General features: G+C 42.9%; 1 protein-coding gene across 1 annotated transcript in view; it reads right to left on the bottom strand.

The window, feature by feature from the left end:
• Positions 1–250: 250 nt before the first annotated feature.
• The window catches only part of grin2aa (glutamate receptor, ionotropic, N-methyl D-aspartate 2A, a), a 111,667-nt gene continuing 94,087 nt past the window's right edge, over positions 251–17,830 (bottom strand). The window contains exons 10-13 of the mRNA XM_027002767.2: positions 16,891–17,051; positions 10,168–10,355; positions 8,588–8,826; positions 251–7,350 (exon numbers count right to left, since the gene is read on the bottom strand). Of these exons, the coding sequence (XP_026858568.2) occupies positions 5,554–7,350; positions 8,588–8,826; positions 10,168–10,355; positions 16,891–17,051 (2,385 nt within the window). The 3' untranslated portion in view covers positions 251–5,553. The remainder of the gene's footprint in view (positions 7,351–8,587; positions 8,827–10,167; positions 10,356–16,890; positions 17,052–17,830) is intronic.

The following is a 17,830-nucleotide window of genomic DNA, read 5'->3' as shown; positions in this document are numbered from 1 at the left end:
GGTTCAGTGCCTGCTCTGCGAACATTCACACCATAACCGGAGGCCTGGACAGACAGTGCAGAAGGCAGGTGCTAGATTTATTGCCATTATAGCATGTACCAATCATCATTCAGAATTACCAGTGCTGTCAATCACTGTTTGCCTGCCGCAGTCCTGCCTGCCCCTGGAGCTTGTTCATGAACTTTCTGTGTAGCAGCAATGTGCTGCAGGACCCCAGAAGTATTCAGCCACAGATTCAAGGTTCATATAAAGTGGCAGAAAAAGCCTTTATTAGAAAAATGAAACTTTTACTTATGTACATATATTTTTAACATGTCATATAACCCCCAGGAACAACATATTTACAAGTAACATCCAAGACCTGTTCCCTTAATCTACACATACAAAATAAATAATGAAAGAAACGAACAGCCAAAAGAAAAGAATGCAACTTTCTAGACTATATTACAAATGATAAGAACAAATATTCTTCACAGAGAGCAGGAGACATGTTTGTCATCCCACTCAATTAGTACTTTCTCATGCAATTTGCCTATAGCAGAAATAATGTCAGTAATGCAATAGTTTGCTTTGTGTAAGTCATTAGTCCCAATTTATATTAAAAAGTTCTTAAGACATTTTAGTACACACACAAGTGATAATGCTTTATTTTTTTTAAAAAGATTAGGCAGAAGGTCACAAGGGTTATGTGATAAATACGTTATAGTCACATGACAACCCCATTTAGTAAATAAAACAAAAAAACTAATAAAAAAAACAGAACACTGTCCTAAAATAATTTCTACTTTTAAACACATAAAATATGAATGCAAAGCTCATAAGAGTGATTATTAAACAGGATTCCCTTCAAATATTTCTTTCTAACTCAAGTCATGTGGGACTAGAAATATCTTTACATCTTTTTACACAGTACCAAAGGCATAGCTTCTTTACCAAGTGCAAATATTCCAGTATTCCAGCAGCAATGTGCACAAATACATGCAACACAAATCATTACAAAAACACTTTTTTGCAGAATCACCATTTAGTCTGTCATAATTCCACTAAACAAGCCTTTACCATTTCCAAAGAAAATGAACATATGAAATAACACATAGCTCAACAGATACTTAAATGCATAAAGGGGGAGAAAATTTAAACACATGGCAGAATCTGGGATGATAATGCTCTGTAAATCATTATGAAGGGTATTGTAACTAATTTACATTTCAAATTCTTCCATCACTGTTACCCTATAATATAGCACAGCTAACAATCATATCTGGTGAGTCTTCTCACCAAGTGGTGGAATGAAGCCATTTGCCAAGTGAAGGGTTTGGGATAGATTAGGATTGAGTAGACTTGCTTCATCATCCCTAACCAGGCTCATGTCTTCCTGAGGGCTAGAAGACTGAGTGGATGAGTGGGTACCCCTGTTAGAAGTACTCAAGCACTCTTTGTCTTCAGAATGGCTACCCTTGCCTGGGTCTATCTCACGTGGCTTTGACAGATGTAATTGGACTTGAGGCACATTTTTCTTGAAATGACCTCCTTGGAAATACAATCAACACTGCTGTAACAGAACAACAGTAGACCCGGCAGCAGAACGGGACAACGGTTGTGTTTGCTTGACTATATTTGGCCAAATGACAAATTGGGAATGAACAAAAATTGTCATCCAGTTCAACAATATGTGGCAGCACATGTGATTCAGAGAAAGCCTCCTTTCTCATAGTCCACCAAGTATTTCCAGTCCTATCTGTCTTGAGTGGTTTTATATAAAGAAACAAAGGCTGATTAACAGCTTTGCATTCTTTGTTCTTTTTAAAATTCTGCCACCTTTAAGTCTGACTGCAATTTGTGAGAGAGGAATCTCATCACACTGGAGGTACTCCATCCACTTCAAATAGATTCCAGTCAACAGGAACTCATTGTTTCATCTGTTTATTTTTTTCAGAAGGCCTTTACGGTTTCTTATGGTGGGAAAATGGCACTATTAGAAACTGATGAGATGCTGCAAAAATTAATGTAGTGCTTTCCGCAGATCTCTTTAACTCAACTAACTATTTGAACGAAAACATGGCCACACAAACAGTCACACTCCCGAAACACAGCACATAAAACCAATTTTCTCTCAGAAAATGATGTCAAGTGTAACATCAACAGATAGACACAACAGATTAATCCCTAACTGGCATTGGAGTTATAATTGAGAAAGTACTAATTGTTCTGATTCAAAAGTCTCACTTACTGACTTTTTAAAAAATAACTTGACTACTTTCCTAATCTAGCTCTTCTTTTCTAATTGAAATAATCAGCATCTGAGCTATTGTAAATTCACATCTCATTACTATACTATGAAAAAAGTAAAAGAAAACAAATTTTTTTTTACTTAAGATTCGTTGTAAACTATGAATCATGTTTGTCTAGCCTGAAAACACTACAGAACCTTTTCATTTTATACAGTACTTTTGCTTGCAGCTACAAACGGCCCCTGACCTGCACTGTCCCAGATATGACCACCAAACGTCTAGAAACCACCTGTAAACACAAAGATAATGACCACACAAGATGCAAAAAGAAGCACATATTTGGTTTCGAAGACTTGGTGAATGTCCTAGAAGGAAGTACGATTGCCTTGATGACAGGCCAGCATTTGGCAGCGAGCCCACGGTCTCATTAACGTGCACTGGAGGGGAGACAGGTGGGAGCAGGGTAATGCTTAGCTGTGGGGCATGCTTGGTCCAAGCTCACCTTTGAGCCGGTTCAGGACGCTTACATAGAAAATTTCCCACTGATGTTTATCCATCCCCACCCCTGTCCCAAACTCCAAGCTTAAAAAACTTCAGGGTTACAGTCCCTGATCACCAATTATTTGGAGAATTAGAAAGTTCTTAAGGTGATTATTTTTTTCTGATGAAGACATCGTGGATGTTGTGCGTGTTTATGTGTGTGTGTTTGCTTTTGTTTTGGCGCGACTATACAGGTCTGTGAAGTTTACACAAAAAATATTATTTACTCTTTAGAATCATACAGTGATGTTTTTGAATATGAATTTACAAGTGATTTACAGGTATTTTATAATCAAAATATTTCCTTATGTCTTTGAGGACATAAAAAAAGCTCTTCATACAGCAAACAAATAACGAAAAAGAATAAGAGGTCATATCTTTGGAGGGATAGCAGACTCAGAAAGGGATCTTTTTGTTCTTTACAGTTTGAGTGTGGCTGCAGATGACAGGCAGGAAGCATAGCTGGTGATATTTATTTACCTGTTGGATGAGTAAACGCAAGGTAATTCACCTTACAGCGCAGGTAGGCGCGCAATGTGGCTAACATACCAGTTACAGGGAGAGGCTGTAGGAGACACCCTGCTTATGTTCTTCCTCTGAAACAGCAGCATCGAAATGAGAGTGATCGTGTTGTTTTCACATGTATGCTATATTTTCACCCTGTTACAAATAGATTTGTGTTCATCACATCATAACAAAAGCATATAAAGTATTACACTTGGGTTGCATGCCACTAGTATTAATTTTTTGGTAAGCAAAATACATTTTTCCTTAAGGAGGGGGGTTATTATAAGGATGCAAAATAAAACTGAAAATCTACTGGAATGGCTGCAGGACTTTGAAAAAACTATGAATGTCATATATGGTCATACAAGACTGATATTTTACATGTGCATATTGCTTACACATTAGCTTCTTTAAGCAGCACTTAATATGATATACATGTTCATGATAATGAGATAAGATACTAAAGGTCCTAAATGGTCTTCTATAAAGAATCTCAGAACATTGGGTAAGCTGAAAGAAACACCAAGAAAGAGCCATTATTCATTTGGGAGATATGAAAAGAATGCCCAGCACAGCATCAAGCATCTGTCAATCAGCGGAGTCTCATAATACCTTTAGCTCTTCCCAAGATACGTTAGAACAAACACCGTCTTTCAATTTGCTACATGAGTTACAGTCAGGAGCGGCACGCAGTGCTCAAACGCAGCCAGATGAGCTGGAACTCCTCTCGTTTCTCGCTACTAATTCTGATTAGTGAGCTCCTATATGAAAGTGGCTGCACTGGAAGAGCTTGGAGAAGTAAATGATGGCAACAGAGAGAGAAAAAGAGAGAGAGAGAGAGAGAGAGAGAGAGAGAGAGAGAAGGAGAGAAAGAAGAACTCACGAAGCAGCATGCTGAACACAACATGCACCTATCCCTCCTGGTGCCACACTAATGCCCGTACATAAGACCACTATCCTGAGGTATTAGATCTGGTACATGAGCCAATTTGGCTGCTTGGCCTAATTCACCTCATGCAGAGGTGACTGTGTCTGCATCGAATAAAGTGTACTGTTAGGTCTGCAGAACAAAGGCTTTGGCCTGGTGGGTCTCCATCTAACTGTGTTAAAGAGAGCAAAAATGAGACCAATGTTCTTGTTTAGACTTCAAGCTTACCCAAGGTTTCACATGCAGAGCTCATTTTGAAATGGTGAGAACACAACAGAAACCTTCGTGTCAACCACGCCGCAAAGAAAACAACAGTCTTTTCTGGACGTTTCTGTTTCGGGTTCACAGTGTACGAGAACAAATCGAAGCCACTCAGCATGATGCATTACACATAATTTTGACCATAAAATTGTCATACATTCCATAAATGGTCAGTACCCTGTTTCAGATAAAGAATCAACTAAATTCCCAGGAGATGGTCACAGGCCTCAGTGTTCTGATGTTAAATGGGGTCAAACGGACTTGTACAGGTCAAGCTTTCAATGCATGGGCAAAACCATCTTTAATCTGTCCGACAAGCTTACTTTCATGTAAGTATGAATGTGTTTTAATCTCTAATAACAAAAAATATAAATAAATAAAACCATACATGCAAAATAATCTATTCCTGACAGTAATTGAGAAGTATGCTTTAAAAAGCAGAGATGGGAGAGTAACTGATGATTATTGTGCTACCACATAAGCTAAAATTCTAAAGGTATTAAATAGGGATTAGAATGCCCAAATCCCAAATCTATAGTAATAGAGAATTAAAGCAACAAAGCTTCTGTTGTCGAGTGCCATGAATAAAACACCATCGCTTGCCTCAGGTTTGCTTCAGTACATGACTTCTAAAGTGCTAAATCAGACCATAATTCAGGTAGACTCTCATCAACCCTCTCTGTGAAAGGCCACCACAGAGTGGGGGGGGGGGGGTATACCTGAAGCACCAGTGACTGGATCCATCAAAACCTGGAAAATTAAAAGCAGTGCATCTGAACATACACAGCTCCCAGCTGCCTGTAAGGACAGCCATCAGCAGCTCCACCCTGGATCCTGTCCAGTTCTGTCAGCTACCACCCGACTAAATAACCTTTCACAATTAGCCCAGGAAATGTTCGCCTTTCCGAAGGGTGACTAACATGCTGAAAACCTTTGGCAAGCACTATCCTGGACGACTTGCTGATACATGAGTGATATATCTGCAAAATATAGTACTTGAGCACTTTTTTTTGTTTGTTTGTTTTTTTAAGATGCAGCCGATTATGGCATCCTAAGTGAATAAATAGTTCAACTACACAAAGAGCATTAAACATCTGACTCGAGGCTAGGTATTTTCTTATACACTCGTCTATTGCTGAACTGAGAAGAACTGAGGACCCGAGGAGCTGAGTATGCACCGGTCTTATTGGCTACATAAGGCATCACATGCTCTGAAATGTACATGTCATTGGGTATTCGACCATCCCTGGAACAGTACGAGGTGGTGGACTTGATGGAGGACCTTAGATTGTTCTCGTTCCTCGTATTAATGGGCGCCAATTGTTTGTAAATGTCCACAGAGCTCCTGCCATGGAAGAGGCGCGCGTCATCGCGCACCGACTGCAGGAAGGGGTTGTCCGTGCTGTGATCGGGGTACAGCGACCTGCTGCGCTTGCCCTCCTCCAGGTGGTTGAACAGCGTGGACCTGCTGCCGAACAGTTTGTCGGACCTGAAGCTAAACATGTTCGCACACGGACTGCCCTCCAGGAAGCGGTCCTTCTCCTTGAGGCTGACGCTGCGCGCCGGCCGGCCCAGGTCAACCTCCTTGGGCTTCTCCAGCATGATGTTGTCGACGGAGTGCTGGCGGCTAAGCCGCAGCCGGTTCCGCCGCTGCACGTGCGGCCCGTCTGTTTGGGGCCAGTACAGGCCGAAGTCGTCGTCGTGGTGCGAGCCAGGGCTGATGGCCGCTTCCTGCAGCATCTGGTCTTCGCTGATGTCGTACAGGTTCCCCATGTGCAGGCAGGCCTCGCAGCGGTTGTAGGGTGAGCGCAAGGGTGCGTAGGGGCCGGCTGAGTAGTTGGGCACCTTGGACAGGCAGCTGCGGCAGTGGGTCTGCTTGTAGCGGTCATTGCACTCGTGCATGCTCAGGCTCTTGTCCTTCTGGCTGTAGTGCTTGTTGTACACGCTGTCCGGCAGGAGGTCCGAGTCCGTGTGATGAAGGGGGCTGCTGTTAAGATGGATGATGGGCTGGTCGCATTTCCTGTAATTGTCATTGTGGTCGGAGTACATCTCGGGGAAGTCCAAATCGTCGGCCGCTGGGCCTCTATTCTCCCTGTATTGAAGGGCGTCCGAGTGCATACTCAGCTCCCGTTCAGCGTCTATGGTGTAGATCTTTTCTCGGCCCGATCCGCCCTGCTTATTTTTTAAGTAGGACAGCTCTACTTCGCTGCAATCCCTAGGGTATTTTGACGTCATCGATCTTTTTTTTAAGCTATCTTTGGGCTTCAGGTGCTTGTTGTTGTCGGTATCCTTGTAAGAGGCAGCCCTGCTGGAGCAGTCAGAGATGTCGGAGTGTGCGGCCTCCTCTGGAAGGTAGCGCTGGCTCTTCATGGATAGCCGGGGGTCTGGGGCCAGCGTGTCTGGGCCCTGGCCCTGACGCACCGTATCCACGGACTTCTTCCACAGGGCCCTGGACTTGGCGGCAGTCTGCGCAGCATCCGCGCTTACAGCTACCTCCACCGTGTTGGGGTTGGACTCATTCAGCGTGAGGGGGTGCTGGCCCTGGAAGATGTAGTTGTTCAGGTGGTCCTTGTGTCGGTTGGCCAGGTAAGCCTGCAGCTCGCCAGAGTCCATGTACACATCCTTCTGGGCATAGCTGCGGTTGTCCGTGTAGACGAAGTTCCCCTTCTCAGACATCAGGTCCATGATGGTGGGCGTGGCCGAGTGCATGAACTCGCCGCTGCGCTTGGGCGAGTTCACCCGGGAGCCGCTCAAGTTGGTCATGTTGGTCATCTGCTTGGCCGACTTGATGAGCTTTAGCATGTTGGCCTGAGGACTGAAGTCCAAGTCAGCGGACTTCTTTTTCATGTCAATGTGGACGCCATGAATGCAACTCCAAATACCCTAGAAAGGAAGGGAGAAAAACAGACCTCACTGTGACTTCAGCACAACATTAACGATGCAATTGACATTTCACATACTTTCACATTACATGAATTTTAAAATGCATTTTCTATATGCCACAAATTAATAATATTTTGGTCAGCTTAGGGTGTCATAACTTTAACATGCTAATCATAATCATGATTTTGCTGACAGGTATCTGAAGTTGGCTTACATTTGGCTCCCCATGCAATAGTATTTCATCACCTCAGACATACCAGTAATTCACAGGCATCCTGCCTCTCCCTCAGGTGCATGCAAATTTCTGCCAAGAATTAAGACTGAAACAAAGGCCTAACCCCAGAGCAGCATGAAAGACAACAAAGCTTCTCCAACAGTTTCAATAAACACTCCCCAGCTATGAATGACAAATATCCATGCTTAAGCTCATCGGCAACTACCAATCAACGTTTAATTTCTTACGCTTTGTTTTTTTCCGCTCAGACAGAAGCCTTGTAAACACAGAAAGATTGTGAGGCTCAATAAGTTTGATCCTGAATTAAATCTTAATTGGCTCACAGTTGAGTCTTTCCTACATCAGACTGACTGATGGAGGATGAGCTTTGGGTCCCAAACATCGGCTTGTTTATCAAAAATATCGAGCGACCAAAGAGCATGACATTGATGTGCTGATTACATGTAGCTTGTACCATGAAATTAAATAGAGCTTTAGGCAACTAAGTTAATATTGATTTATCATCATCTAAAACAGGTTTATTTCATATTTCTTCAGTCCTCATTCAGTTATTAAACGAACAGGTAATTTATATTTAGCATTTAGATCTAATACATCGTTTGAATAGTGTGGGAGGTGCAGAAGCCATCAGACCTGACAGTGGTGATCAGATGAGAAAAGTGTATCACAATCACAGTCAGACAAGTGATGGGTGGCAGTCAGGTCTTTGGAAATGATACCTCAGAAGCACCAAAAGCTCCTTTACAAATGCTGGACAGCAGCTGTTTTCCAATGACTGAATCTAAATGATTATCATTCATAATAATACTATAATAAGATGATAGCCTTATTATTATTGTTAAGAAGTTCCTTTTATTCAATTATTACTATTCAATTACTTTGAATTACTTGTGTGGGCTGCACAATATTTAACATCACAAAATCAAAACTTGTAGTATTGGACCCCTGTTGTGCAGCCTTGCAGTGGGTGTCCGCAGTAGGCCTGTGGCACCACACACTCACCCTGCTGATGGTGAACAGCAGGCCGGGCTTTCCCGAGCACACGCCTGTGAAGCAGTAACGAAGCCTCCAGTAGAACAGATGCTCCCACACGAATGTTATGAGGCTGAGGCCCATGGCGGTGGCCAGCATGTAGAAGACGCCAGCCATGTTGTCCACATCCAGCTGACTGCTCATCACCTCGTTCTTCTCGTTGTGGCAGATCCCGGTGAGCCATTGGGCCTCGAGCTCCTCCATCTCACCTGGGGTGACAAACACGCGTGCGCGCATACACACACACACACACACACACACACACACACACACACACACACACACACACACACTCAATCTCATGTGATAAAAAAATATGATATGAAATCGTAATGATATACTGAGACTCCAGATAGCGTGCCAGAACAGTGCTACAGAAACAATGGACTGGTGGATCATCAAGCTCCTTTTGTTTTGCTAATTGCAGTTGTTTCACAATGAGTGTCAAAGCTTATGCTAGTTAATTATGCATTTTCAGATGGTTTTGAAATGTCACAAATAAAATAAGATATAAAGAAGAAAATTAAAAATGCAACACAAGGTTATTTTCAGGCCAGATCCTAATACAGAAAACGAGGAAAATATCTGTTAGAATTACTAACTACTCATATATACATTGCGTCTACTTCCCTGTGTTAAAAGTAGCATCTAGGTGATGTTGTTACTACAGAGAGCACATGCTAGGGAATTCTGTGCTCAATGACATTTTGTGTGGTCTAAAACTCAGGGCTAAATGTCAGGTCTAAAGCTTGGGGCTTTTATGACGTTGTTTAACACCTTGTGATTCCTTCAATTCATGGAGTAACGTAATTGAAGCCAATAAAGGGCAACGCTATAATTATATATATTGGAAACATTTGTAGTTATAACACTTTACACTGCGCCACTACTATTACATTGTAACTATGCAATTACAATTTGAATATTCTCTAAATTATCTGGTGTTGACCGGAGTGGAAAACATTTGTATCAATATTATAATTTAACATTTTTATTATATAGCCAATAAGCCAAAAAATGCTTTATTTTTACTACCACCCACTCTCCCCAGCACCAAACCCATGACTAAACCACAAGAGTCCCATAAATCTGTATCATCAGCATAGTTGATCATTCTGCAGACACTCTTATCCAGAGCATGACAGGACGTGTGCTCCCTGGGAACCAAACCCACTAACGACTGAAAAATAAGAGATCCTCCTTTAAATTAACAGTGTTGACACCAGTTTGTACAAAATTGCCTGAGAACCCTCTGAATCTTTGGACCCATGAACAAAAAACAGTGTAGACTGTTCAGTGTGAACAGAATGTTTTCACACTTCATTGTGGGTTGCTGTTACCAAACTGCAAATTGCATATATCTTAATTAAAATATTTTTTTGATATTTGCACGTGGTAATTGACTTCAGTACATCCATCTTTCTTCAATACATTTGTTGAAAATGTGTTTGTAATTTGCATCAAGATGCACAGCATATCATGCTGTTTCTCCATTTGCCGTGAGAGCCTAGAGTGCTTACTGTCAGTAGCACAGGGATATGGGTACTCACCGTCACCGATGATGGCCAAGATTGCCAGGTCCACCTGACGTTTCCACGGGGAGCCCTTCTGCAGGGCGATGCCGTAGCCCGTGGTGGCGAATATGTAGCCGCTGCCGATGGTTACCAGCTTACATCCCTCGTCTCTACCGGCCATGTAGTTCAGAACGGCCGCGTCATAGATGAAGGCATCCAGTTTGCTGGGGGAGGCATTTAGCAGGAAGTGAGTGGTGAGAACAAAGTGAACATAACGACCCACAGTGACAGACCAGATTCCGAGTCACTGTAATGCGTATAGGAAGTGGAGGAGTTGTTAAATAACACTAATAGCTGCATGTAATTGGCTTTTGGCCTAATGTGGTATGAAGTGGCCTGTATGAGCATGGGGGCCATGGGAGAAATATGGAATCCCTGCAGCAGACTTTATTGTTTATGGACTTCTAGCTTTCTTTCTCTTTTCAGCCTTTTGTTTGTATCTTCCTGCTGTTCCAGACTAAGTGTGAATATACAAGGCCTTCACGTCAATGACTAGTGATGTCTGCAGTTGGTGCATGTGTGTGTGTACACGTGTATGTGTGTGTGTGTGTGTGTAAGAGACACTGAGACTGAGCACAAGTCTGCTCTGTCACCAGTAAAACGCTCACCATGAGGAAGTGCCCAACCCCTCAATAAGGTAAGAGAGCCCTCGAGAGCTGCACACCGACTGGTCTGACACCAGTGGCTGCACAAGTCCACCGCAATCAAACAAACCCTGCTGTCTCAGTCCAGTGATCCAAAGGCCCGCCTTCATACGAGGCAGAACTACAGACAGGCCCACAGCACGCCAGAAGTGGAGGACACCATGTCTCCCGGTCTTCCTAATGACTGACATTTGGAACTGCGGTTAGCTGGGCGTCACTCTCCCCCGCTGCTCTGTAAAAACAGCCTTTGTGTAAGGCCCTTCATTAGCCCGACACACTGACATTTCAAATGTCGAATGGAGCTCCTGGATCAGTCCCAGATCCAATATTTCCCTCAATAATTCTGTTACAATAGGGGTGAGGGTGGTGCTTTATTCTGCAGCATTATGACATGTACAATAGTCTGCATTAGACTGCATATAAGCTACATGGGGCTCTAATTTCGTGCTTGCGCTACCATCTAATGCAGCATTTTAGTCATTTTGTAGGGTGCACGTGCATTTATCATCATTTGTTAATTTGGAGGACAGAAATATATGCACCTGTGACAAGCTGGGTGCAGTGGCACAACAGTGTGACATTTAAAATCCACCAGTGTAATGGTCGTTCTGGGCACATTTTGGCTTAAAACTGCACTTGTGCTACCGACTCCTTAGGCCTGCTCTTATCACAAATGCAGGTGCAGCGAGGTATTTTCCTCACTTACAGGCACGGCTGATGTGAGGTGTACTCTATGTGGAGTTAACCCACGGAAAGCTGCTGGACAAGACATCATCCCGGGTCGTGTGCTCAGAGAATGTGCTGACCAGCTTGCAGATGTCCTGACAGACATCTTCAATATCTCTTTGAGCTGTGCCGCGTCTCAACGACTACCGTCCCATCACACTCACATCCATCATCATGAAGTGCTTCGAGAGACTCGTCATGAGACACATCAAAACCCAGCTTCCCCCTTCTCTGGACCCCCTGCAGTTTGCGTACTGCTCCAACCGCTCTACAGATGATGCCATCTCTACCACACTTCATCTGGCACTCACACATCTGGATAAAAAGGGCACCTACTTAAGAATGCTGTTCATAGACTTCAGTTCAGCATTCAACACCATTGTTCCTCAGCATCTGATTGGAAAGTTGAGCTTACTGGGCTTGAACACCTCACTCTGCAACTGGATCCTGGATTTCTTGACTGGTAGACCTCAGTCAGTCCGGATTGGGAGCAACACTTCCAACACCACCACACTGAGTACTGGTGCTCCCTAGGGCAGCATACTCAGCCCTCTGCTGTTCACACTGCTGACTCATGACTGTGCAGCGATGCACAGTTCGAATCACATCAAGTTCACTGATGACACGACCGTGGTGGGTCTCATCAACAAAGACGAGTCAGCATACAGAGAGGAGGTGCGAGAACTGGTGAGATGGTGTAAGGTCAACAACCTGTATCTGAATGTTGACAAGACAAAAGAAATGGTTGTTGACTTCAGGAGAGCAAGGCGAGATCACTCCCCGCTTTCCATCAACGGCTCCTCAGTGGAGATCGTCAAGAGCATCAAGTTCCTTAGTGTTCACATAGCAGAGAACCTCACCTGGACCTTGAACACCAGTTCCATCACCAAGAGAGCCCAGCAACATCTTTACTTCCTTCGGAAGCTGAGGGAAGCCCATCTCCCTTCACCCATCCTCACTACCTTCTACAGAGGTACTGTAGAGAGCATCCTGAGCAGCTGCATCATTACCTGGTTTGGGAACTGCACCGCCTTTGACCGCAAGACCCTCCAAAGAATAGTGAGAACAGCTGAGAAGATCATTGGTGTCTCTTCCCTCCATCACGAACATCTACATAACACGCTGCATCCAGAAAGCCACCAACATTGTGAAAGACCCCACACACCCCTCACATGAACTGTTTGTTCACCCTTTTGCCATCTGGAAGAAGGTACCACAGCATCCAGTCCCGCACCTCCAGACTGAGCAACAGTTTCTTCCCAGAAGCCATTAGACTCGTGAACTCTGGCTAACTCCAATTCCAATTCAGATTCCAAAATGGACACTTTTATACATGCTTATACACAGTCACACACACACACACACACACACACACACACACGCATACATACATATGTACATACATACATATCTATACACACACTCACACATTGTTTTGCATTGGACTAGTGCTGAAGTCAAACCTCACACAAAAATTATGCACTCCTGTTGCAGTCTTGCACATTATCCTACTTGCTGCTAGAGTACTGTACTAAACCAGCACTGTACTCTGAACTGTTCTGGCTGCTACCGGTGACTGCTATGTTCAGGGTAGCATGTCACTGATTGCTATGCACAACTCCATTTACATATGCCCAGTACTGTGTACTGTACTAAATAATTGCACTGTCTACTCATTTTGTATTTGTCCTGTCCTGTATTTATTATTGTTTATTTAATGTTTATTTAATGACATTTTTGCACTATATTGGACTGTTTGTACTTGTGTAGCATGTTGTCTGTTGTTGTTTTTGTGTTGCACCATGGTCCTGGAGGAACATTGTCTCATTTTTGTTGTGTACTTGTATATAGCTGAAATGACAATAAAACCTCTTTGAACTTTGAACTTGAACTAAAGACCTACTGGGACTAATAATGGGATTTTGATGGAAAAAAAAAAAATCACTCCACTAAAAATACAACTCCCAATTACAAACTAAACACAACCAATAATAATTTGATACCTTTATTTTTGTAAGAAAAAACTATTCTATTTGGACTACTACTGTGAATTTAAATACAAACCATGACCCAAATTTAAATGTGCAGTCTAGCTTACTGGGTCCTATCCTAAACCCACTAGCCTAGCTTACTGGGTCCTATCCTAAACCCACTAGCCTAGCTTACTGGGTCCTATCCTAAACCCACTAGCCTAGCTTACTGGGTCCTATCCTAAACCCACTAGCCTAGCTTACTGGGTCCTATCCTAAACCCACTAGCCTAGCTTACTGGGTCCTATCCTAAACCCACTAGCCTAGCTTTCCTTTCCTAAAGTATTGAAAAATTACCAGCGAGTATTCCAGCCCTGAAACAAAAATTAAGAAGCTAGTCCAACCTTTCCAATGCAACAAGCAAACAGAAAGTAGAGTGTGAGAGTTATCATCAAAACAAACAAAAAAACAGCCAACATCTCTCCTTACAAATAATCACATTATCACACAAGCTGTGTGTGTACTTCAGCAAAATATGGAGACATGGTGCAAAACGCATGACAGCCACCCCCTCCTACTACATAAAAAAAACCCCAACAAAATTTCATATAAGCCTTTACCTCATCACAGCACACACACTATTAGGAACAGACTCATTAGCGACAGAACCATGGACAGTGAATGGACTCTACCACCACAAACAAGCAATGTTGTTAATAAATAAGCTGTTATTAGATTGGCACTGCAGCCTATATACATGTTACTGTTTATTTGGGGAAATGTTCATTATGCATAATTACCAACTTTTCATGAAAAGTTTATCTAGAAAACAGATAATAAATTCACGATGATGTGCCCTTAGTTGCATTAACATTACTCACTTCCATCACTGGCCTGTTGTTTTTTATTCACATGCTTGTAATTCGTGTCCCCCATAGTGGGGGGGTTTTGTAATCTGAATAGGTCGGTTTGAAGGATTTGTTTGCTTATATTTGTATTTGTTTAGATGTTGATTGCCAAATTATGAACAGATAAAATTATTTTTTCCCCATTTTTTATTTTTAGAATATCTAAGCGGGCATAGAGGACCACGACAGTTCCTCACTGCTATCTAAGTGGCTTCTTACTTGGAGCTTGATTTCAATCTCCACCACACAAAGTAAATTATCTAAAGTTGTTAGCTCACAAATTTCAATGTAAAATAATATTGCATAAACCAACAGGACGTGGATAAAATAACATAGTATGGCTAGCTAACTAGGTACTTACTAATTGGAGTGGAAGTTGTGATGCCCGTCTTTTCAGTGTCAAATTCTACGCAAAGTATTCTCGATATTGCCTAAGGTTTGAGAAAATGTCTGCAGTAAAATGTCCAATGCACATTAACAACTTGACTGGGATCCTGTTATATCTGAACAACAGCCATGCCGGTTGGTCCGTTGTCATGGTTTGTTGGTCCATTGTCATGGTTTTGTACTTCACAATACCAGCAGAACTGATGCAGTTTCAGCTGTGCATTGGCTAGAATGTGGGTTGGCATGTGCAAATTGTAAAAGGCATAAATTTGAATCAGTCGAGACTGTTATTGAAAAGGATTTTTTTTTTTAAATGTATGACTTTGCTTTGCTTATGTGGAATTTACATTTGAAAACAACATTGCAACAACAGAGTTTGAGGTTTCTGGTATGTCAGCCCCATGTACCGAATTCTCCTTATTCAGCAATGCCCAGGTACATGTTTTTCCTTTCTGTGGCATTAAAGGGAATAAGAGAGATTCATCGGATTGGATACTGTGGTGAAACACCTAACCACACCTGCTGATCATGTGTTCAGTCTAACTCAACCTCTTTTTGTAACTGTGCTGCTTGGCGCTGGATTGGTGCCCCTGCCGATAATAGCAAACATTTCTGCCACACTCACGCGGGCCTGAGAGGAGGTCTTATGCCTTATGTCTGCCCTTCACCGTTTTCACAAAAATGGAGCCCTTGGTATAAATATCCAGCGTATATGGGCCAGCTGTATTTATAGGATCATGTTCACACATCTTGGCCGTACAACTATGTTACGGCAGTTAGTTTATGTTTACCTTTGTTCTCTATTTTTCTTTACAGGGCCCTCTTGTAATATGATATTGTTGGTGTTACAATTCATGTCCATGTGTATTAATAAATGATAGTGACAGTGTAATCGTAGTGTTTTAGCTGACAGAATTCAACTATCATTCATTTTTATATATAATCCATGTCATTACTATGTGAACAGGCTTGACATGTTTTTACTAACAATGCTAAACTGTTGTTCCTGGGTCCTTGTTTTTCCTAATGTTACTGTGCATTCTGTGCAGTTAATAATATCATATGATGTTATCAATTATAGGTGTGATATAGACACCCAAGTTTCAGTTTGCTAACATATTTTAGTGTTCAAAGATACAGCATTTTAAAATGTACCTGCTTCATTTGCTGAAAACCATAAAACACAAGTCCAGGTGTTCAATCAGATTTCAAAGGTCTCAAAGCTGTGCAGCAAATTATTCATTCAATCTATGGTGACCTTCAGCTGAACTCTGAGTAACTTTCTTCAACTCAACTTGTGGTATTTTAAGTCAGGCCCAAAGTTAGCCTGCCCCCACCTATCAGGCAGTGTAAAGCCCACGGTTTTACCTGGTGCAGAAAGACACTCTCAGAATGTGCAAATGAGAACATGTTCTATAACAGCACTGTAGTCAGAGGCTGAACCTCACTGCCATCCACAGCTGACAGGGTTTCAAGTCTCGAGTCCATAACAAAAACCCATTACAGGGTCTGGAAGAAATGCTCTAGCACACACAGCGGGGGACTTATCAATATCTGCCATGAGCTAGCTGACGCAGAGGTGATCAGTCTGAGGTGCATGCATGCGTGCGTGTGTGTGTGTGTATGTGATTGTGTGTGTGTTTGAATGTGCAAGCTTCACCATCTGTCTCTGTGCGTATACACTTTAAAACCTAGAGGCCTGGTCTGTTTCAGTTTTCGAGCTGTTCGGTGGTAACAGACCCCTCTCTTAAGCTTTATCACGTGATGCACTTCTTCCTTCCTCTCCCGGTTCAGGCTGCCCTGGTGCCTCCGGCCTCCCACCGTGATGCTGATGAAAAATGCCCTCCACACATCTCTACCTGCCCATTTCCACTCTCATTATGTAAATCCCACTATGATAAAAATTCAAAGTTGACTTGGCTATTCATCCCATGAATTTTCTTGGCAATGGTTCCCTAACGAGTCAGCCGAGACGATGACTCATCGTCCGGTAGTCTCTGTCTTTTTGGAGCGACAACTAAGCTTATGCAGATGGGTGTATGCATAGAGGAATGGTCAGCTCACCCTGTCTTCAGGCTGACCAGAGCGTCGGTCACCCCGGTTTGGTGGTACTTCACCATGTACTGGTGCATATCCGGGTAATTCTTCCGGATGTTCCTCTCCGTGCTGCCGTTAGGGACCGTTCCGAAACGGAATGGGGGAGAGTAGGAGTATGGGCTTTGGAACTGAGATCCGGGGGGGGGGGGGGGGGGGTGGGGGGGACACAAGACAATAAACTTCTTGAAATGAAAGACCTTTCTTCAGGGATCGTTCAGGGATCCTGTCATTTTCTATATAGTTTAACATTCACTAACTCAAATGTTTTAAATATTTAGGAAGACCACCAAGACCACAGTCATGTTGCATAACACCCTGTAAAGTACACAAGAACAAAATAAAACTGGCATAATGGAGTTAAAATTAAACACAGAGCAACTGGAATAAGAATGCTATTCAGCAGCAGTGCACTGGACCTCTCGGGTAAATACCCCATATCATTTCAGGGTACAGCTCTAAATAAAGCCTAGACTCTATGGTCTCCATGCATGTGCTGCTACGCTGACTCCCATGAACATGGTCTGCAGCCAGCAATGCAGCACTATCCCAGGCTAAACAGGAGGCCTGTAACTCTCAGTCTGCAGCCTGGCTGTCTACTACTCCACTGTCTTGCTGATTCAGTAGGGTGGTGGTTCAGTCAGATGGGCACATGGGCAGATATGACATTCCACACAGCAGCAAGCTGTTTTCATGTGCTTAATTTAGGAAGTGCTACTGCGAAATAGAGTGACGGCTTTTGCTTGTCTGCTTTCTTTTGTTTGTTTAATTGTTTGTTTGTTGATGCAATTTCACCAGAGGTCCAGCCCCTCCACTGGGAGTGCATCTTGTAATGATGACAGAGTGAATCAGCAGTGGAGATCCGAGACTTACCCCCCCCCCCACCCCCCACTAAAATCTGTTATTTTCC

The sequence above is a fragment of the Electrophorus electricus genome, chromosome 1 (assembly GCF_013358815.1).
Source record: "Electrophorus electricus isolate fEleEle1 chromosome 1, fEleEle1.pri, whole genome shotgun sequence".
Taxonomy (NCBI): Eukaryota; Metazoa; Chordata; class Actinopteri; order Gymnotiformes; family Gymnotidae; genus Electrophorus; species Electrophorus electricus.
This window is presented reverse-complemented; position numbering and strand designations above follow the sequence as displayed.